The sequence below is a fragment of the Sarcophilus harrisii genome, chromosome 1, assembly GCF_902635505.1.
Source record: "Sarcophilus harrisii chromosome 1, mSarHar1.11, whole genome shotgun sequence".
NCBI classification, from domain to species: Eukaryota; Metazoa; Chordata; class Mammalia; order Dasyuromorphia; family Dasyuridae; genus Sarcophilus; species Sarcophilus harrisii.
In genome coordinates, this window is record NC_045426.1 from 543484777 (window position 1) to 543508696 (window position 23920).

Below are 23920 nucleotides of genomic sequence, written 5' to 3' on the forward strand. Positions count from 1 at the left end.
GGGTCTGCTGCGGAGAGGGTGGGCCCCTCTCCGCAGCAGTGGCTAGGGGACTGACCCGTTTGCCCACGGACCCCAGACGGAGACCCTGGAGGGGATGCCAGTGAGTGCAGGTGTCCAGCTCGCTTAGGCGTGCAGGAGAAGCGCAGGTGACCTTGTGAAAGCGTGAGTGACTCCCATCTTTAACCCCCCATAGCTTGGGAGACCTTGGAGGTCGTAGACTAGTGCCATGTTTTTACTAACGAGGAAACTGAGACCCAGAGAAGTGACACCAAATCCAGCGCTCTTGGCACCGCCCCACTCTGTCAGAGGCGGAGTGGAACCTAATCTCACCCTTTGCCTAAGAACTATGGTTGTTGAAGAAGCTGAGAGCCACGTGTGATGTGCCATATACCACCCACCCCCTCCGACCCACTCATTAACCCAGGAGTGTGTTAGACTTTATAAATTTTCAGAGGCAAAAATGACCTGGGTTTTTGCAGCATTCGTCCCAGTCTAGATATTTTCGTGTAAACTAGGGAGAGAAAAAAAAAATGTGAAACCCTCAACTTAACCTTCACCTTTAAACTTTGATCGAAGAAAACTGTTACTTAAGTTAATTATTACTCCTTAAAAACAGAAGGTAAGAATAGGCGCTGAAAGAAATATTTAAGTACCGCAGGGAACAAGTAAAACTTGTATGCACTGTGTGAAGAGCACCCCAGCCCCCAAGGTACTGATACGGAGATGTAACAACAAAGTGTTTAAGTGTTACTGTTACTGTAGATGTGTAATAGTTACTTTATATTTTTATAGCTGATTATAATAGTTCATCGATCCCATGAACCACTTTTTTATGGTACTGCTTTAAAAGAATGGGAGGGAATAAACATTTATTTAGAATATTAAGCCTCATTTATCATCCCAACAACCCTGTGAGATATATACTGTTATTATCCTCATTCGACAGTTGAGGAAACTGAGGCGAACGGAATAAACACTGCAGGTTCGAGATAGGATTCGAATTAGGATTTTTTTTATTTTTTGTCTTTCTGATTCTAGAGGCCTAGGACTCTAACCTTTGAACTAGGATTGCCTGGAAGTCCCTAAGTAGGAAATGAATCATTTGAGCAACACCCTAAAGGCATTTCGTGGGGGAGGGTTCGTAGTAGATTGTTTGCTGCTTCTCACAGTTTTGGTTTAGAACCTGAAATTTAAACTTTGATTCTTAAAGGCGTGAAAATCAGGTTTGTTTGGGTTTTTTTTGGAGGGGGTGTGTTTTGTTTTTGAGGAAATCCCCAGTGGAAGCTTCCACTGAACCTCCTTTTTCTTCGATTTGGAATTGAATATTGCAAAAGTATATAATGCAAGAGCTCTTTTTAACTGGACATAGATGAAAATGTTAGACTTTCTTTTTTAAAATAAAAGCAGTTGGTAAATGAGAAAAAGAAGAGAGTTTTGGAGTCAGAGTATGGGCAAATCATTTCTTTGGGCCTCAGTTTCCTCTTAATTTAAATGAGGGAGTTGGACAAGGTGATTTGTACGTTCACAACTAGCTCTAAGTTTGTGATCCAATAATTAGATTGTGTCATGGGAAAAGTTCTATAAGATCTGAAATTCTTTGTACAGTTAACTCAGTTTGCAGGAGAATCTCAAAACCACTGCTATATTGCTTCTAATTTCTGATGAGAGGCTCTTAATCCTTATTAAGGCTACTAACGCCCAAATCTTTCTACAGAAATTTCTTTTACTTGAGGCTTGTCATTGTTAAAAGTGCTAAATCACTGATGCATAATTGTATTTAAAATGCTAGTCTTTGGAAGTTGTACCCCAATTCCTCTATATTTGTTTTATTAATGAACTGAGAAGTCTTAGTTGTAGATCAAAATTACTGTATACTGTACTTGTATAAAATGTGATTACCTGCCACAAAGAGAATTGTAGTTTTCTTGAAGCATTGAAAAACTTATTAGTACCTGAACAAATTATCATTTTTTTTTATTTTTTGGCAACTAAAGATATATTTTTGCCTTCTGGAATAATGGGTACATTGATTTAAGAGAATCAGGTGTGTGAAATCTAAATTTACAAAGATATAAATGAAGATGTATTCAATTTATATTACAAATGCATACACTCTAAATAGTAAGCTTCTCCAGTATATTTAAAATAGGATTTGGTGTATTTATAATGCTAGGTGGCACAGTGGACAGAATATCAGGCCTGAAGTTAGGAAGATTAGAGTAGAGTTAAGTGTGCCTTAGATATTTACTAGCTATGTGACTCTGGGACAGTCACCTAACCCTTTTTGTCTGTTTCCTCATCTGTAAAATGAGCTAGAGAAGGAAATGGTAAATGTTTTGAGTATCTTTGTTAAGAAAAACCCAAATTGGATCATGAAGTGTCAGACATGACTGAAATATTTAAAGTAGGATATTTGCTTATGAAAAAAATCAAAATCTCTACAATTCAGCAATAGAAAACATCAATTTCATAAAGTATACCTGTATATTTAAATAAAGGAAATTGTTTTGTATCTCATTTTACTTTAGTTATCTCACTTTTCAAAAAAAGTAGGGACATCAAAAATGTCTTACCTTCCTTGAATTCTTTGGCAGAGTGGGGTGGAGATGGGGGAAAGGATAAGGATTCCACAGATATGCAACATTACACATAATGTCAGATTTTTATTTTTGTTGTTGATGATTTATTTTTAATTCTGTCACTTCTTTTTCTTTAGTTTTTTAAAAATTATTTTATAAAAGATAGTTCCCTGGCAAGAAAGAATAAAAGGGGAAATTTAATCAATGTATGTTGTGCCACAGTTTCCTTTTATTGTTCTGCCTCAGTTTCCCTAAATTATTCTTTCTCAGTTTCCCTTAATTATTCTGACTCAGTCCCCCTGGTTGCAATTCCCTTTCCTGTTCATTAGAACTGAGATAATTAGGGCTGTGGAGATCTGGATACTCTGGCATTCCAAAAGAGTCATAAAACTCCAGATGTCCTATCTTAAATACCTAATTGGCTTCCTCTACTTCTATCTCTCCAGACTTCCTTTCTCCTTTACTTCCAATTTATAAGAATTTATGGTCCTACCCCCAACCTGTTAGAACCGTATTGATGGTCCCTTCCTGGAAATTCCCACTCATCAGTGTTCAGAACTATCCCTTGCCTTTGTCTCTTCTGATCACTAGAACCCCATAAAAATCATTGGAATCTCACATTCCATGCTGAATTCTTTGAGAGGAAAGTCCAGTTCAGCCCTGGGGGCAAAATGAATTCTGCTCTGCCTCCAGACAATCTCTCCCTCTCAGAAATTCAAATAAAATATTAAAAACTCCCTAATCTCTATCTTGCCTCAGTTTCTCCAGCATTACAGTAAAAGATATCAGCAAAATTTACTTAAAGCAAAAAAAAAAAAAAGTTATTACTACCAATGCTAACATTGCATAACATTTCAATACATTTAATTGACAGTATGCCAATGCCTTTCATTCAGACATGAGGAATTCCTGATTTGTGGAAAGTACCTGCCCAGAAATCATGGATTGTTTAACAACTGTAGCAGGAGCCAAAGAACACTCCATTCTTGAGGAACAGCAAAACAAGGCGCTAACTCTTGAATATTGGCAACAAAAATGGGAGATGCACAATATTGGATTTCATCAAGAACATGGAAATAAGTAAGAAATACATTCTTTTATCTAACAAAGAAATGCTAGCCTTATTATAGTTATTATCATTATCATTAGATTCATATTGTACAGACCTAGGATAGTTTTGCTTATGCAGAAGAGGCAATAAACTTTTGTTGCTTTAAAATGCATACTCTATTTGCTTAAAAGAAAAAGCATACACCACACTACAAATATTCTTTGGCTCTTTATTTGCCATGCCTTTGTATTATTATCACCTTAGTTTGGTTCTTATTGTGTCTTACCTGGACTATTGTAATGGTCTTCCCTATTTTCAATCTCTTCCATCTCTGTCTATTTTCAAAGGATCAAATCCATCATTTACCTCTGTTTCAGCAGCTTATCTACAAGAATAGAATGATAAATTAAATGTTCAAATGTTTTGCTGAAATCTATGGAAAGTAGATCTACAGCATTTCATTGGTCTTACAACTAGGACATGATCCCATCCAAAAAAAGGGGGGGGGGGGGAAGGAAGAAAGAAAAAAAAATTAATCTAGCATGATTACTTTAGAATTTTAGATTTAGAGTTAGAAGGGATACTAGACTCTATATTTTGAACAAATAACAGAGTCTCAGGGTTTCTTAATCTTTATATTAGAGAGTAAGTCATTCCAGAAATAATTCCTAATAGAAGCCCTTATTATTTTATATTAGCACCTACCAAAAAAATAGCTGCAGGAGATCTATGTATCACTAAAGAAGGGGTATATTAATTATCTGCTCTGTACCAAAAACTATGGTAGGTACAAAGGATACAAAATTTTTTTTAAAATGAAGCAATCTTGTTTCTCTCAAGGAACTTACAAGGGAGAGTAAATAATTATCTATTTCTTTGATCATGTATAAATATATGTGTGCAAACATGGATGTATAAACAAAAATATATAAAATAAGTAAAAATAAATACAAGGTAGTAAGAAGGAAGGGGTCTAGCATCAGAATTCGTGTAGAAGGTGTTAGGCTGCATCTTGAAAAAAATGAGGACTTCTCAGAGGCAGAAGTGAGAATAAGCAAATGCATTCTTTGTATAGGAGATTGTTCACACAAAGGCACAGAGATAGGAAGAGGGAATATTGTGTAAACAACAGTGATCATCCACTTGACTGGGCCATAGAGAGTTGTACGGGCAGTCAAACAGGAATCAAGTTGTGAAGAGTACTAAAAACCAAATAGAGGGATTTATTTTATATATTTTATCTTAGAGACAAGAACCATGAGTTTTGTTTTTGGGGGAGTTTTGAGTAAGGGAGTACATATTCAAATATGTGTGTAAGGAAAATTATTTTGGCAATTATGTAAAAGATGAATTTAATATATAAGACCCTTGAAGAAGTGAGGTTAGTGCATTATTATTCTAAGAAAGAAAATTATATAGATCATAGACTAAGAGCTAGCAGGTACCTTAAAGACTAGTCCAGTCATTTCATTTCAGAGATAAAGAAAGTAAAGTGGAAATGATGTACTAGGATCATATAACTTGTAAAAGTATAAGGTGAAATTTGAACCCAGGCCTTTCTGACTCCTGAATTCACCGCCCTGATCACTTTCCATATCACTTCTTATGATAAGGGCCTGAAGATGTGGCAATTGCTTGGATAAGAGGGGTAAGAGAAAGTAAGAAATTAAGGAAAGTACTAAGGTTAAAAAATCTTTAAGACTGACAAAATGGCGACATCCTTGACAGACATGGAAAATTCAGTGAGTATGAGATGTCTCTGGAATATCCAATTTAAAAGGCCAAGTAGGTAGTTGGTCTTGCATAGGAGAGCCTGGAAAGATTCTTAAACTAGGTATCTAAATCTATGTCACCTACATGGAAATAATCATTCAATCCATGCGAGTTGGTAATGTTAATCAATAAACATTTATTAAGAGTCTATTAGGTCCCAGACACTGAAGCATTGGGCATATAAAAACAAGTCTAAAACCGCCCCTGTCTTCAAGGAGTTTACACTCTAATTAGAGAGATAACAAATACATATAAAGCAGTCTATCTATAGAATAAATTGAAAATAATTAATAGAAGGATGGCACTAGAATTAAAAGAAGTTCGAGCAGGCTTTCTATAAAAGGTGGAATTTTAGTTGGTATTTGAAGACAGGGAGTTCGGGGGTCAGAGCAAAGGAGAAAAACAGTGGTCTATATATGGGGGTGAGGGTGGGCAAAGAAACTTCCCTGAACGAAGAGATGGAATGTCTTATTCTTGGAACAGACAGAAGGTCAGTATTATTAGTTCAAAGGATATGTGTTGGGGAATAAGGTATGAAAGAACAGAAAGTTAGGAGGATATTAGGTTATAAAGGTTTTGAATGACAAACAAAGCATTTTGTATTTGCTTCTGGGGGCAGTAGAAAGCCACTGGAATTGATTGAGGGTAAGTGGCATGATCAGACTTGCATTTTAGGAAAATCATGTATTTTCCTTCCTTTCTTCCACTGTACCATTTTATGGTGTGTAAAACAGTTCTGAGAGATTGAGAAGGATGTGGACTGATTTAGAGATTAGATTATCAGTGATAGTTTCTCTGCAGTCTTTCAAAATATTTACCAAGTGTTTCTTAAAATCTGAGTATACATATTTTGGGAATCCACTGTCTTAGCAACATAGGAAACTCAACTGAACAGGAATAAATATCAGATAATTAAATTGCACTAATACATAAGAGTTATAAGCATTCACTTTTCCATTTCTTTTATTTCTAAGATCTGCAGTGTTTTCCCTGCTCCAATGAAGAGATGATTTTTGAGAATAAATGTAACTGGAAAATGAGTCAAAACATGAGCCATTCCAAAGTAGGACTGAGGGAATTCCTCTGACTGGTTTTCAGTCTTCCATCTTAGTAGAACATCTCAGAGCTTGCACTTCACTGATAAATCCTTTAAGAATCCTTCAAGTAACCTTCAAATTATAGTGAGATACCAGATTTTAGCAAGCTTCATTTCTTTTTAATTCAAAAATAGAATTGTGGGGTTGTTCTGTTGGGGATTGTGGGAATTGTGTTCTGTTATTATTTTAAATTTTGCTAATTAAGAAATAAAAAGAGTACATTATTGAGGCAATAATGTATTTTGCTGTTGTAATGATTTTTTTTTAAATGTTAATATGTTTTGTTCATTTCTTCTCCCTCCCAGATTATTAAGAAAACACATGAATACATTTCTTAATGGAAGAAATGGACTCAGGGTATTTTTCCCTCTTTGTGGAAAAGCAGTTGAAATGAAATGGTAGGAACAGATACATACTAGTAATTTTTCTTTTGGTGATAATATAATGGATTTTTCAAATCTAGAGTGAGAAGAAATCTAAGTGGTGATCCAGCCAAACTTTCTCATTTGAAAACACTCTAGATGAGTTATCCTAAGTGCTTCATGCTTATGAAGGATTAATACTACAAATCAATAATGCAAATTCTTAGACTTAATTCTAGCAGGTTTTACATAGATCCAACCATAGTGTTATAATAGTGTGTATTTATGAGATAGCTGACTAGGGTTAAAGTTAAGACTAAACATGAGATAGAGAAGATCTAAGGGATCTACTTAGGATTTAATTCCATTGCTTTGTTTTTACTTTAACTATGCTGAGTTAACTAGAAGACAGAAACTCATTGAAAGTTATATGCAATTTTTGATTTCCTTCACAAGCTAATTGTATAATATTTCAGTCTGATTCTTTTTATACAGCAAAATAATGTTTTGGTCATGTATACTTATTGTGTATCTAATTTATATTTTAATGTATTTAACATCTACTGGTCATCCTGCCATCTAGGGGAGGGGGTGGGGGGTAAGAGGTGAAAAATTGGAACAAGAGGTTTGGCAATTGTTAATGCTGTAAAGTTACCCATGCATATAACCTGTAAATAAAAGGCTATTAGATTTAAAAAAAAAAAAAAAAAAAAAAAAAAAGAAAGTTATATGCAAGAACCAGAAGATCATTATACACAGCAACAACAAGACTATATGATGATCAATTCTGATGGCTCTCTACAACAAGGAGGTGATTCAAACCGGTTCCAATTGTTCAGTGATGAAGAGAGCCATATACACTTAGAGAGAGGACTGTGGAAACTGAGTATGGAGTATGATATAGCATCTTCACTTTTTCGGTTGCTGTTTGCTTGCATTTTGTTTTCTTTCTCAAGTTTTTTTCCCTTCTTTACCTAATTTTTCTTGTGCAACAAGATAACTATATAAATATGTATATATAAATATTCAATTTAACATATATTTTAACATATTTAACATGTATAGATTACCTGCTATCTAGGGGAAGGGTTAGGGGGAAGGAAGGAAAAATTTGAAACAGAAAGTTTTGCAAGGGTCAGTGCTAAAAAATTACCCATGCATATGTTTTGTAAATAAAAAGCTTTAATAAAATTTTAAAAAGTTATATGCAAAAATATTAATTCTTGAAGGCCAGAACAAATTAAATCTATGACAATCCAATCCTAAGATCTTAAAAGTTGATGCTGTGTTCATGGTGGGAAGATTACTACATATCGAGAAAAATGCCCATATATGAATAGAAGAGTATGGAATTTTTTATTTACCTGACTTAAAACCATTAGTATGTCTGTATTTTTTCCCACTAGAGACAGAAGGCTCACCACTTATGTGCTGTTTATTGTTACAGAGATGGTCACGACAGATACTTAGTTTCTACATAAGCATGTTGGATTGAAATCTTGTAAATAATTGAAAAAATATTTTATAGGATGTATATTTATCTAAGACAAGCATAAAGAGTTTCTAATAAAAAATGGTTTGAAGTTTGAAACAATTTATCTCAACCCTAGACATTAAATAAATCAGTGGATGTTTTAAGACTTAACATGAATAATTCCCTTCCATCTTGAAGGGTAAGTAAAGTTAGCTTTTCAGTATTTCATGGTATATGTGAGTTGTTAAATGCAAGCAAGGAACCATTGTGTTTAATGTTGACATTTGTCATCCACAAACCTGATGAATCTGAACATATGGACCTATGAGAGAAGGTAGATTTCAGCTCCCTGTCATCTAAAATCAGATTTGGAGTTCTAATACAAATTTTGAAGAAATTATATTGAAGAATGTTGTTCTACTTTTATGGAAAAAATTTAGTTCATCCTGTATTTTCTCTCTACCATAGATTCACTGATATGATAAAATTCCAAACAAAACAATTAGAGAATAAATACTAACAATGCTGTTTTCTTTGTACAGGTTTTCTGACCTGGGTCACAGTGTAGTTGGAGTAGAAATCAGTGAACTGGCTATACAGGAATTTTTTACTGAGCAGAATCTGTCTTATTTAGAAGAATCAGTTGAAGGAATTTCAGAAGCCAAAGTATTTAAGGTTTGTTTTACTTACTCTCTAAAAATTTTATACAATGTAAGCATTTCCCAAAGGCCAAGTTATTTATGAATGATAAGAATGAAAGGAAATACAATTTTGAAACTTTCCTGGCCATTACATAAACATACTTGTAGATTTTTGACCCAACAATCTCAAGGCTTTTCAGTATTCATCAGTCATCAAAAATAAATTGTGTTAGGAAGAAATCTTGCAACTTTTCTAGGCCCAGTCCACTGATGACCACTGAACTTAGAAAGTTTGACATTCTGCCATTGTCTGGATCAGACTACTGATGTTACAGCCTCTTTACCCAGAGTCAAGACATATCTTGAATTAGTTTTTAGGCAGAGCTATGTGTGGCATGGAACATTCATGAATATTCCTCTGTATTCAGAAGCAGTAATACCCTAAAGTAGTATCCTGGTAGAAATGACTTCACATGACACTCTATCTTTTGGACACTATGTAATCACCAGTGCCCAGTTTCTTCTACTGTGTAAGGTCGAACAGTGGAAAAACATTGCCAATTACTAACTCTCTGATCCTTAGACAAGTTACTGAAATTCTTTGAGCCTTAGTTTCCTTATATGTAAAATGAGGAGATATTATTAAATCTTTGATCCCCTGATCCCAGAATAGGCAGGAATCATCCTCTAGTTGACCTGACAATAATTGTACCATCCTAACCACCTAATTTATCAATCAAACAAAAAATAATAAAAGCTAGTTAGCTAGGAAGCCCAGAGGAGGATATTCGTAAGTTCATATATTATGTAAGACTCTAGCTGTGTGATCCTGGACAAGTCATTTAATTTCTCTTAGTCTCAGTTTATTCTTTTGTAAAATAAACTTGATGATCTTTAAGAACTATTCTGACTCTAAATTTATTCTGCCTTGAACCTGTGAAAACAGTACTGGACAAATTTTAAGACTAAAATTTATGAGATCTGAGTTCGAATACCAGCTTGACTACTTCTTGGCATAATGGTCCAGCATTTAACCCAGTGTGTTTAGATAGAACTAACAAATTCTAATTAATAAATTCTTATTGACATGACCTAACTACTCACTGGCTCTGTAACTAACTATAAATCTGGGACTGAGGTTTCTTATCTACAAAATAATAGAGCTGAACTAGATTATTTCTAAGTATATTGAATATTTCTTGAAAACTTATAATGTGCTGGGCACCTTGGGGAAATATAAAGATATTTAAAACATGGTTCCTATACTCAATGAGTTTATAATATAGTCGAGGGAAAATTCATATACATGAAAACTTTATTGGGCAGTAGTATGTAATTAGTGACAGGGGCTAGATTCGAACTCAGATTTTCCTGACTCTAAGCTCAGTACTCTGTCTACTGCACCAGGATGATATGCGTGAAGTGCTATGCAAATCTTAACACAAAATATAAGCATTAATGTTTATATATCCAATGTTTTGTAGAAGGAAAGTATTAGGGAAAATTCTCTTACATCAGCCAAAAGACAGTTAAAATAATGCTATCTTTCAATGAAAGATTTCACAAAAATCTCAACGTTTCAGATTGTCTCTTGGTGAATGGCTTTATCTTTACTTTATTTTTAACAGAATCAGAGTATTAGCAAAGAAAGCAATTATCCCTAGAATTGTAGCAAGTACTGAAATGAATGTCATAATTTGTCTAAACTGATGTGTACCTGTGAACTAATCTTTTAATACACCTAGGATGAATATCTTTTATGATAAAATGAGGAGTTATTAAAGCATATTTACCATAAAACTACAGTGTAGAGTGTTTTTAAAATTCTAAAATCCTTTTATCCTTCTTTTTCTGCTCACCTATTTTTTGGACTTTCACCTTCCTTTTTTTCTATGATTGCTTACAAAATATTTTTATTTCTGAATTTATGTTGTTTCAGAGTTCATCAGGGAATATCACTTTATATTGCTGCAATATTTTTGACCTTCCCAGGTAAGAATAAATTATATATCTAAAATCACATACCTGGCAAGAAGATTTGTAGGGTCTTTTTATCTGGGCTAAATATTTACTATAATACATTACAGATGTCTTCATTATACCTAATTAATGCCTTTGACCTTGACTTCTTATTTGGAAAAAGGTTCACAATAACCTGAGCTGTAATCTTTTCTGCCCGATCCCTGGATTTATAACCAAAGTTGAACTAATTGATGAAGAAGGGGAAGAGAGCTTTCTCTTATCCCCAACTTCCATGTAGAATCCTAAATTACAGTCATTTGGGGAAAAGGAACAGAACTTTCCTTCAGCAGGATTCCTTCTTTACTTTCCCCAAATCATGAGAACCCTTATATTGGTGATACTGCATTACTCCTTTAAAAATAAAAAAGAGCCAAATAATAATTTCCTTACTTGTTCACCTACTTCTTAGTTTTGCACAATCCTTTTAATATGGGGTAGAAATAGTTTGGGAAGACTCAGGATACCATAAACTCTATCATGAAATCACAGCATTAACCTCAAGGGGAAAACATAAAAAGACAAAAAGAAGCTAATCTTTCTGGACTTGTTTCCATGTAGCACTCTGTCTTACTTACCCACTTTGGGGGATGAGGTGGATTTTACCTATGTATTGAATTAATAGTATAGAATTGCCCTCAACTAATAGACGTAAACTTCTTTGTAACTTAGAGACTTTTCCCATTCATTAAAGGTTAATTTTTATTTATTTTTTTACTTGTAGAGCCAATATTGGCAGATTTGACAGAATTTGGGATAGAGGAGCCTTAGTTGCTATTAATCCAGGTGATCGAGAATGGTTAGTATTTTGGATTGCTTTTGAAAAATGTATTCTCAGAAGATTTTTTTTTAAGCAACATGTTTTTCATCTTGACTTTATTAGTTTTCAAAAATCCTTTGATACATCTTTGGTAGTTTTGTTTTTATTATTATTACCTTATTAGGAAAAAAACATAAATATGACAAACTACATAATTAAGAGTGCAATTATTTAAGATTTCATTTGATATCTATACCTATTTATAATTATCAAAACAACAGTAAACAAAGCTACAATTCTTCGATAATAATTAAACCTTAATTTGAAATAGTATGTATATCAAGAAGTTTAATTTTTCATGATTAGTAGGATTTGTTGCCATATTTCAGCTTACTAAGTTAAAAGGTATTCTCTGAGTATACATATGTAATTTAATGGTATTTTTATTAAAATTATTTTTTCCACTTTACCTTATCATAATACCCGGCACATAGTAAGTGCTTAATAAATTATTGTTGATTGATAGCAATACTATGTGTATATGAGGTTTATCACTATTTACGTGAGAAAATGAACCTCTAACTAAATAAACTATATAAAATATCTTTCTTGGAGGAAAATTGACAACAGATTTGAAAAATTTTAGGGGAAACTACTTTATACTTGTAGGGAAGTGAGAATATTATAAACATATAACAGTTGTACTTTCAAATTGAGCAACTGGGAAAGGATTTTTTAAAAAGTTTGTTTCCTCATTTTCTGACTCAATCTTCCTTTCTCTGTTTTGCCATTTTTTTCTTCTCATGACCATCTCATCAAATGTCCTTTAAAATTTTTTTTGCCTTATTTATTTATTTGTTCATTAAATATGAGATAGAAAAAAATAATTGTCTTGTGCAAAATGAGAGGATTCAAAATATGAAAGAATAAATTTCCATTTCAAGAAAGCCTATATAATAAATACTATATATTATATTCAGAACTGTCCATTTTTTCTTCTTTATAGGTTTTCTTTTGTTCTCTGTGCAGTTTTTTGCTTTGTTTTTGTTGTTGTTGTTATTTTTGTTTTTTGTTATTTTTCCCTTTCCTTTCCCCCTTTTCCCCCAAGAAGGCTGCAGTTAAATACAGATATATTTATATATATTCATATATGTATGTACACTATATATATATGCTACATACATATACATACATGTATATGTATATAGACATATAGGCATACACACATAGAAATATATAATCATACACATATATATTCATATACATCTATGTAAAGTTGTACTGTGTTTGTCCTCTGTTTTTCTGAAAGTGAATAACATTATGCTTCTTAGGTTCAAGTCTTTCCAAATTTTTCTAAATCCAGCAACTCATTTCTTATGCCACAGCAATATTCCAACCTTTTACTATCTAGTCATTTCAAATAGTCTAAAATAATATCGATTGATATGAGTGTCATATTGTGTAGTCTTTCTGTTTTTTCTCTTTTGATTGAATCCATTTTAACTTCATGATCGATGATTACTACTTCTGCTTTTCTTTTCTAATAAATTATACTTCTGATCATCATTATTTTGTTTTCTTTTTTTTTTATAAGTTCAAAAATATTCTATTTCATGGTGAACTTTCAATTCCAAGTGGCCCCTACTATTTCCCCAGACATTGTCATGTAATGTAATTAATGAATCTATAAGAGGGTAACCTGATATTTAAAAAAAAAATTAAATTTAGAGGATTTCTTTTGTAAAGTGAAGAATATTTTTATAAGACAAATGGCATTGCTTCTCAGTTCAGTGTCTTTTGAAACTTTGATATTGTTTTTTAAAAGCAAAGCATTTCTCCATTCATTCTTCTGTCCATTCATTTTGACCTATTTATGCTGCCCGTAGCTTCAGAATGCTTGGCAAAGAAAATTTCATTTGACTGGGCCTTCTCTTAGATGGATTATACTTATTCCTTAAAATTATTGACTCAAACACCAGTAGGAAATAGAGGAAACCTTTGGTTCCACCCAAAAGAAAACATATTGCATTAGCAAAATCCACTTTTCTAAGATGATGGAGCAGCATTTATAGTCAGGGCCAAAACCAGTAAGATGGGCACTTAACAGCTGTGAAAGTTGCTGAGAAGAGAAAATGAAGAAAATTGGGTACAAACATTCTCCTTTAGGAAAAAATCACATCTTAACATTTGAAGGATTATTTTGTATGAAGAAACTGGAGAATGACTTGCTGCTGTAAACTTGACAGAATTAACCATTACCTGTTTCCAAAGACACAGCTGCTCTTTCTCCTCTTGCCACTGACCCAAAGGGTTTGAAAACTTTAGAGACTAAATAAAGGAAACCCCAAAAGACCAACCTAGAATATAACAAAAATATCAAATAAATTAGAAGAACATGGAACATATTACCTATCAAGTTTATGAATAGAAGAATTTATAAATAAATAAGAGAACGATCATTGTAAGATATAAAATGGATACTTGTTATTGCATTAAATTAAAAAGGTTTTGTCCAAATAAATACAATGTAGCCAAGATTAGAAGGAGAGCAGAAAATTTGGAAATGTTATAGATATTTTCTCAGATAAAATTCTCAGATATATAGAGAACTTTGTCGTATTTATAAAAGTATAAGTCATTCCTCAGTTGATAGATGGTCAAAGGTTATAAACAGGTAGTTTTTCAATAAAGAAATAAAAAATAAATGCATATATATATATATATATATATATATATATATACCCACACACCCCATATATAGATATTCAGGTGAAAAAATGCTCTAAATCATTATTGATTAGAGAATGCAAATTAAAACAACTTTGAGGTATCATCTCACAACTATCATGTTGACTAAAATGAAAGAAGGGAAAAATGACAAATTTTGGAGGGATATGAGAAAATTAGGATGTTAATATATTGTTGGTAGAATTGTGAACATATTTTGGACAGCATTTTGGAGAGCAATCTAGAATTATACCCAAAGAATTATAAAACTAATCCACTGATACCAATACTAGGCCTGTTTCCCAAGATGATGAGGCAAAAAAGGAAAAGAATCAATATGTTATAAAATATTCATAGCAGCTCTTCTTATAGTGGCAAAGAATTGGAAATTGAGGGGATGCTCATCAATTGGGGAATGGTAAACGAGTTGTGGTATATGATTGTGATGGAATACTGTGCTGTAAGAAATGATGAGCAGGTTAATTTTAGGAAAACAGGGAAAAGATTTGCATAAAATATTGAAGAGTAAAATGTGCAGAATGGAGAGAATATGGTACACAGTAACAACAATATTGTTGATAAAAAACTGAACTAAGGTATTCTGAATATTATAAATATTTAAATCAACTGGCCTTCTCTAGTGTAAGAGGGGAGGGAGGAATGGAGACAGTTTGAAACTCAAAATTTAATTAATTTTAATTTAATTTAAAAATAGTTTAAGGGACTTTCCCTACTTGTAGGCTCTCTTTAAATCTTCAAAGAATATTTAAAAAGAGAGAGAACAGAGAACAATGATTTTCCTAATGCATTCTACTGGGATGCACTCTCCATTTGCTGAATATCAGATAACAGATTTAATATTACAAAATAGTATAGAAATGCTTTCATGGAATCTTTTTTTCATCATTTTTTGATCATGATAAAAAGTTGCAGAATATCTGTTTGTCTTCTTGTTGGGTTAATTACCTCTAGCATCTCTTCTTTTCTCTTTTCCCTCTGGCTTTGCTTTAAGAGTAGTCTTTCACTCATAACCACTCACACAGATTGTTTGAGTTCCTTGGTTTCACTTTTTTTACTCTCCCAACCATCTTTCATTACCCAGGTTTATCTTCCTGCTGACACTCCTCTACTCCAAACTCTTCTGTGGCTCTCTGTTATCTAGCAAGTAAAATTCATACTTGTTTGTCTGTCAGAATCAGATACTATCCATTCTTTGGATTCAAACCATTTCACTATCTTCTATTGAATTTTTTTCATTTTTTTTCCAAGTTTAAAATATTTTTTAATTTCAAATTTAACAAACATGAATATTTCAATGTGTGACAAAAGAGGACCTTATATAAAACCATTTAAGTTTATGTGAATATTAAATTTAATTTTGTAGCATCAAAATTGCCTTTTAAAACATTTACTTAAGAATGCTTTAGTTACCTTCTATACTTTATTTTTTTAAATTACCTAATAGATGTCTTAGAAATGCAATGATATAAAAAGATAAGTAGTATACATTTTAAATCCTATGCATTTAATATCTTTTTTCAATCAATATTGAAAATATTAATTTTCAATAATAGCAATATAAAAAATTTTACCTTATTAAGACATTGCATTGAAATAGGCTTTTTTATTTCTGTTTGTTGCAATATGATAAATTATATTTTAACTATTTCTTTCTGGTAATGTTATTTATTGTCCATGATTTAATTTAGAGTAACTGTGAAGCACAGAAATAAGCGAGTAATAGATGCTGCCCTACTGGAGTCCATACTGGCAAGTTCCAGTGAGGCAATGCAGCTCCTGCCTCCCTACCTCTCTTCTTTGTTTCCCTTCTCTTCTCACTCCCCTTTCTCCTAACCTTTCCCTCTTTCCTCTCTCTCCCCTTCCTCCCTCTCTCTCTTTCTCCTTGCTCCCTTCTGGTGCTAGTTTCTTGGGGTTTATAAGCTAGATTTCTCTCATAAGGACCATGCCTTAAACAAAATCACTCTGGCTCTTATAGATTGGCCAACTATAGGTTCCAGTTCAAGCCTGACTTGCTCATTGTTTAGACTCAGAAAGCTGAATGAGTTTAAATAGCATTTATTTCTGTTTTGGCCAAAAACCCTAAGGATCTTTCCCTCCCAGATTCATTCCCCACTGTCCTCCCAAAAAGAGGACATTCTTTGCCTCATTGCTTTTTTTCCCTTCAGTAGTATTTTATTTTTCCAATTACATGTAAAGATACTTTTCATCATTGATTTTTGTAAGATATTGAGCTCCAAATTTTTTCTCTCTCCCTTGCTTACATCCTTCCTCCCCAAAACAACAAGCAGTCTGATAGAGACTATATATGTACAATCATTTTAAACATATTTCCATATTAGTCACGTTATAAAAGAAAAATCAGAACAAAAGGAAAAAATCATGAGAAAGAAAAAGCAAATTAAAAAAAAAAAACACTTGAAAATAGTATTCTTTGATCTGCATTAAGTCATAGTTCTCTCTCTAGTTGCAGATGGCATTTTTCATCCCACGTCTATTGGAATTGTCTTGGATCACTAAGTCTTATCATAGTTGATCATCAGTCACATAAGCTTTCTGTTATTGTGTCCAATATTCTGATTCTGCTGATTTCACTTAGCATGAGTTCATGTAAGTCCAGACTTTTCTGAATTCAGTCTGCTCATCATTTCTCATAGAACAATAATGTTCCATTACATTCATATACTATGACCTATTCAGCCATTCCCCATTTGATTCTTTGCCTCATTTCTTACCTATCCTTAATCACTGAATGGATATTGCCTCAGTTAAACTGAGACTTAGAACAGGTCTTAACTTAAAAAGGCCAAGGTCTCCCACTACACATCTGGAGCCATCTCCACTCATCCTGATTTGTATCTTCCAACTGGTCCCATGTGGTTCTAGAAGAAACAGACTGGTGCCTTTGCATACCTCTTCCTCACTTAAATCGTGTTGACTTTCAAGTCATGGCATTACCTTCAAGATGTCATGGTCCCTTTCAAGAATAAAGGACAAACAAGTTTGCCTAGTGCCCTGCCTCTTGCTTCCAATATAGTATTACACAGGAACTTTGACCAAGTAATGGTCAGCCATCTTCCAGAGACCCCACATCCACAGGCTATCTCCTAATGGAGAAGTCAGGACATCAAGGTAGAGAATGAGCCCATTTATTTATTTATTTATTTTTAGATTGATAAAAGAGGTTTATTATTGAGTTTAGAAGTAGGAGATAGGTGAAGGTAGAGATAAGGAGGACACCAGACAGAGGGTCCAGTGGACAGAGGGTCCTCATATGGCTGGCATGTTTGGAATCTCTGCAAAGAGGGGTTCCCAGCGTGGCCCTTTTATAGTAGGAGACTTAGCTCGAGGGGCTTTTGGGTGTAGCCCCAAAGTTTGAGCCCATTTATTTGGGATATGGCCAGTGGAGGAATTCTTTTTGCTTGACTATGTATACTTTTCCTGAGGGTTTTCTTTATTTTTTCTTTTTTTCTTTTTCAGTGGTAGTAGTGAGTGATAGAAGGGAGAGAAGATCAATTTTTAGTAACTGAAAAAAATAAAATTTCATTTAAAAATACTGATAGGTGCTTAATAAATGGATTTTTTGTTTTGTTTTATTTTTCTGGGTTTTTTTGTTTTTTGTTTTTTGCTGAGGCAATTGGGATTAAGTGACTTGCCTAGGGTCACACAGCTAGGAAGTGTTGAGTGTCTGAGCGCATTTGAACTCAAGTCCTCCTGACTTCAGGGCTGGTGCTCTATCCATTGCACCACTTAGCTGCCTCTCTAATAAATGTTTGAATCAAATTAAATCCAATCAAATCTATTCTCTAGTACATTTCTATTTGAATATATGTGTTGAAAGAGATGGTTTCAAAATGACCAGGGAGGACTTATATGAACAGATGCAGAATTAAGTGAGCAGAAACAAAACGATTTATATAACAACAATAATACTGTAAAGATAAAGAACTTTGAAAGACTTAGTAACTTTGATCAACTAACCACTACCCTAACAACTCATAATGAAACATTATCCACCTTTTCATAGAGAAATAATGGGCTCAAAATATCAATTAAAGCATATTTTCTTCAGTTTCTTCTTGTTCTTTTTTAAATAAATATTAGAATGTTTTCTACTATGACTCTACTATGACTAAAATAAGACCATTAAGTCTTCTGCTCTGAATTTTATGATGCTGATCTGATTAGAAATACAAGCTCTCACACTAATACATTGTTGGTGAAGCTGCAAACTAAATCAACCATTCCAGGGAGCAATTTGGAACTATGGCCACAGGGCTATCAAATTGTACATATCCTTTGATCCAGCAGTGTTTCTACTGGGCTTGTATCCCAAAGAGATCATAAAAAAATACAAAAATATGCAAAAATGTTTGTGGCAGCCCTTTTTGTAGTGACAAGAAACTGGAAACTGAGTGGATGCCCATAAGTTGGAGAATGGCTGAATAAGCTATAGTATATAAATATTATGGAAAATTATTATTCTATAAGAAATGGTCAGCAGAATGATTTCAGAGAGGCCTGGAGAGACTTACATAAACTGATGCTAAGTGAAGTTAAGCAGAACCAGGAAATCATTGTATACAGCAACAGCAAGATTATATGAGATCAGTTCTGATGGACGTGGCTCTTTTCAACAGTGAGATGATTCAGGCCAGTTCCAATGGTCTTGTGGTGAAGAGAGCCATCTGCACCCAGAGAGAAGACTGTGGGAACTAAGTGTAGCTCACAATATAATATTTTCATTCTTTTTATTTTTGTTTGCTTGCATTTTGTTTTCTTTCTCAGTTTTTTTTTTTTTCCTTTTTTGATCTGATTTTTCTTGTACAGTATAAATTTGGAAATATGTATAGAAGAATTCCACATGTTTAATATATATTAGATTACTTGCTGTCTAGGAGAGGGGGTGAAGGGAAGGGAGGAAAAAAATTGGAACATAAGGTTTTGCAAAGGTGAATGTTGAAAATTATCTATGCATATATTTTAAAAATAAAAAGTTTTAATGAAAAAAATTTTAATTAAAAAAGAAAAGAAATACAAATTCTCATTCCAATATGAAATATTGTCCTCTCACAAGTTTATCCTTTCTTGATAGCAATGAAGACATTGCTATATTGAAAATTTGGCAAGAATATAAATCTTTTTACTTTGAGATGCTTTGAATAGAATTTCATTTTATAACTTTTTTTAATTTTCAGAAAGGACTTGTTTTACTATGTTAAAATGAGGATTAAACCATTTTAATCAAATTTTGATCTCCCTATTCCCTAAATTCCTATAGCTCTTTATCTAGCACACTTTTTTTAAGCACATATTTTATTACTTACTTGTATACCCTGTCTTCCTGTCTTTATAAAACTATTTAGCATGATTTATTTTGGCTTTTACTTTATACAGAAAAGTTATACATGCAAAAAATCCCTTTTGTTTTCTTTTTTTAGCTATGCCAAATTAATGTTGTCTCTAATGGAAAAAGATTTTCAATATCTCCTGGCTACTCTTTCATATGATCCAACTAAATATTCAGGTAAGTATTTTTTTAATAACCATGTATAATAATAAGAAACTCATCAAATCAGTGTTAAAGAATTTATAAATTAGTTCCTCACAACAAGCATGTGTAAATGTAATTATCCATTTTTAGAAATGAGAAAATTTAAAGCTCAAAAGAGAATTATTATGATTATAATTGCACACCTACAAAGAAAGTAGTAGATACAGATCTAGAAACCATACTTTTTAAATTGTAGATTCTCTGCCCTCCCCTCTTACAAATCTGTCATTCTTTTTAAAAAATGAGTTATAAAATAAGAAAACAATTTTTTCTACATTCATATTATTGGAATCCTTGGTGCAAGTTAAAATAATTCTAGCTGATAAAGCAAATAGATGCTAATGTGTAAGAATAACATAGAAGCTATAAAACTGCATACTTTTCAACTCATTAGTGCTACTACTGGGCCTATACTTCAAAGAGATGAAAGAAGAAAAAAGACCCTTTTATTTATGGCAACAATTTTTGTGTTGGTAAAGAACTGAAAGCTGAGGGTATTATTTACAAATTAGAAAATGGCTGGATAAATAACATAGTATATGAATGTGATGGAATACCATTGTTGTAACAGAAGTTGAAAGAGATGGTTTCAAAATGACCAGGGAGGACTTATATGAACAGATGCAGAATGAAATGAGCAGAAACAAAACAATTTATAATAACAACAATACTGTAAAGATAAAGAACTTTGATCAACCAATCACTATCCTAACAACTCATGATGAAACATTATCCACCTTCTCACAGAGAAATAATGGGCTCAAAATATCGATTAAGCATATTTTCTTCAGTTTCTTCTTGTTCTTTTTTAAAAGCCTGAGTAGTATGGGAATTTATTTTAATATTCTATACATATTCATAATGGGTTCTAATTTTCTTGGCCTTCTTGGGTAGGACAGAAAGAGGGAGAAACTTAGCAACTAAACATAAAATTGAATTTTGAAAATTTTGAAAAAATAACATAATTTGTGTGAATATGTGAAATATTAAATAAGGCATAGTATTTATTTTTCATTAGCTTATCATATTTTTTATTCAATCTTAGCTCATACTAGAAAAGTGTCTGTGAGAAGAGATTTATATCACTGTATATTTACAGAAAAGAAAGCTTAAATGAGAAATTAGTCTGCCCCATGACAGGTACAACATATTTCTACATTCATGTTGTATTTTACTTGTGAATATTTGTGTTTTCTCACTCCTATGAGGGTGGAAAAGGTATGGAGTAGGAGTAATTAAAGAGGTGTACTAAGTAGGCAGTGTTGTAACATTTTGCTCTTATTTGACTTATAGGCTCTTATGATTTGACCTTTTAATTTACCTTGTAAGTTGAATTTGACAGTAAACCAAAATGGTTTTGGCTTCTGTCTTATACTTCACTGCCCAAAGAATAAATTACCATCTTTTTTTTTTTAAGTTTATAGAAGGATATTTATTTTTTTTCTTTGTTTTATTTATCCTCTTTGGCCTGATTGAATTTTAAAGTTTCACTATGCACATGGCTAATCCAGTTCTCCAGAAAAAAAAAGTGTGTGTGTGTATGTGTGATACATCATGTTTTTGATGTATGAGAAATGTCAACTTAATTATTAATTATGCTGTTATTAGACATCCTTATGAAACAAGGAGCGTTTTTCTTTTCCATTTTGAAAATCATATCCAAGAAAAATATCATAAAATAAGATTTATTGTCTATAAGTAACTACATTACTTGAATGGAAACAGATTCTATACACATAAAGTTTATTACTATTGTGATTTATAGAAATATAGAAGATAGCCCAGAGATGTTATACATGAGGATAAGGAGTTATGACTATATAGAGGAAGAAGTAGATAAGGAAATATCTTAATTCTAAGAAATTAAGACTATTTAATTTCTTATTTCTTATGTGTAAGAATAACATAGAAGCTATAAAACTGCATACGTTTTAACCCATCAGTGCTACTACTGGGCCTATACTCCAAAGAGATCAAAGAAGAAAAAAAGACCCTTTTATTTATGGCAACTTATATTATGTAATATATATTACACAATAATATGTAATATTACAGGAAATATAAAAAATTCTAAGGAACAGTTCTTATTTTATTTCTGTTCTGGCTGTAGCTTCCCCATACCCATGTTCCCCATCTTTACAAAATAAGAATGACAGGAAGAACTATGAATTCATTCCTAATGAAATGCTGGTTTTGGAACTAATAGAGTATCATTTTATTTCTTTGAGTAATCTTACTTATTTGGATAGTTGGGTTTTGTGTATAATAAATAAAATGAAAAAAATAGTTTGTTATTTTTAAGAATTGAAAGAATTCCATGTCTTTTCACTGTACTTCTTTCATATATCTTTCCTTTAGGCCCACCATTTTATGTTTCTGACTGTGAAGTTAAACATTTGTTTGGTGAGTTACCAAATTATGTTCATTGTCTTCTTTATAAAAAAAATTCCAACAATTAATTCTGTTAGACTGTCAGTTTGCTGTCAGAATAGTAACAGTATCATGTTAAGTATTCCAGAATTTCATTATTCAGATACATTCTAATATGACTCTTACAATAAATATCCTGTGAGATAACTATAACAGATTTTATCATCCCCACTTTACAGATGAGACAACGAAGTCTCAAGACAGTTGCTGTTTGTACAAGGTTGCACAGTTAGTAAGGGGCAGTACAGTCTTTCCCTAATTAGTTTATAATGCCTTTAAGAATCTAGACATGTGTGTGTACATAATATTTCTAATATTTGTGGGTCATGAGTGAATAAATGCATCATTCCTCACAATTCTAAACTTTCGTCCTTTTTTTCTTGTTCCAGATTCAACATGTAATATTCAGTGTCTTGAGAAGGTTGATGCTTTGGAAGAAAGACATAAAAAATGGGGAATTGATTACTTTATTGAGATTTTATATCTCATTACAGAAAAATAAATAAAAATTAAAGCTGTATAAGATTTGATAATATATGTGAAATCTTACATGGTCTTTACCTTCTTCAGCTTTTAGAAATAACTTTATGTCAAGAAAATGTAATCAACATCTTTGAAAGTTTTTTTTTTTTTGAACTCTCATTATATACCCCTTACAGTATCCATTGGAATATGCATGTAACTTCAAGAAATTTATAATGGGGCTACTATTTTATTACAATTATGATGATTCCAAAGTTGAGATTGAGTATTTTAATTTGAGCAAAATTTAGAAATAAAAAATTACTCATCACCTTTCTGCGTGCTCAATTCAAGATTCAAGCAATTTTTTATTTTAATACAGTTTATATCTTTATTTCTTATTTTAAATTTTCCAATAAAAGTATCAGTATTTTTTTAAAAAAGTATTTTTCTAAGTAACTGACAAAGTGTTAGCCTTTATTTTAAAATAGCAACATAGTCATCACCTATACAATGCCAACACTTTTCACCTTTTAAAAATTTCTTTAATGTTTTAGAACATATTATATATAATGTATATATATATATACACACACACACAGAGACATATATAAGTCTGTCTGGGTGCTGATATGTGTCTATGTATATATTTATATCTTGTTCCCATTTTATATAGTGTATAATTTTATATAGTATATAGGGCAAGGGGAAGTGAAAATTACTAGGGCATAATATTGTATACTTTTGTCAGAAACAGTCATTGCCTAGAAAATGTCACAAATATGTTACTTTGTTACAAAGAAAAGGTTAAATCAGAGAGAGGAGGCAGTTTTCATTATGTTAAAAAAAAAAAGCATTGATAAAACTTTTTTAAAAAAGACATGTAGAAAAAGTATTTGACATGTAAATAGTGTTAAATTGGGCATAGAAAGAATAGTCAGCCACAACATGAAAGAGAGAAAGCCACATTTTA

General features: G+C 32.3%; 1 protein-coding gene across 8 annotated transcripts; it reads left to right on the forward strand.

Moving 5' to 3' along the window:
* Nucleotide 1: 1 nt before the first annotated feature.
* TPMT (thiopurine S-methyltransferase) lies at nt 2–23278 on the forward strand. 8 transcript variants are annotated; one of them, XM_012541623.3, is made up of 9 exons: nt 2–162; nt 3454–3659; nt 6806–6898; nt 8879–9011; nt 10917–10969; nt 11721–11795; nt 19943–20028; nt 22414–22458; nt 22875–23278. In XM_012541623.3, the coding sequence occupies exons 2-9, from the start codon at nt 3520–3522 to the stop codon at nt 22985–22987; spliced, it is 738 nt and encodes a 245-aa protein (XP_012397077.1). In that variant the 5' UTR covers nt 2–162; nt 3454–3519; the 3' UTR covers nt 22988–23278. The 8 variants fall into 8 exon arrangements, with proteins under 8 accessions (XP_012397077.1, XP_003760194.1, XP_012397078.1 ...); XM_003760146.4 differs by having other exon boundaries at nt 3476–3659; XM_012541624.3 differs by having other exon boundaries at nt 2–146.
* Nucleotides 23279–23920: the final 642 nt, after the last annotated feature.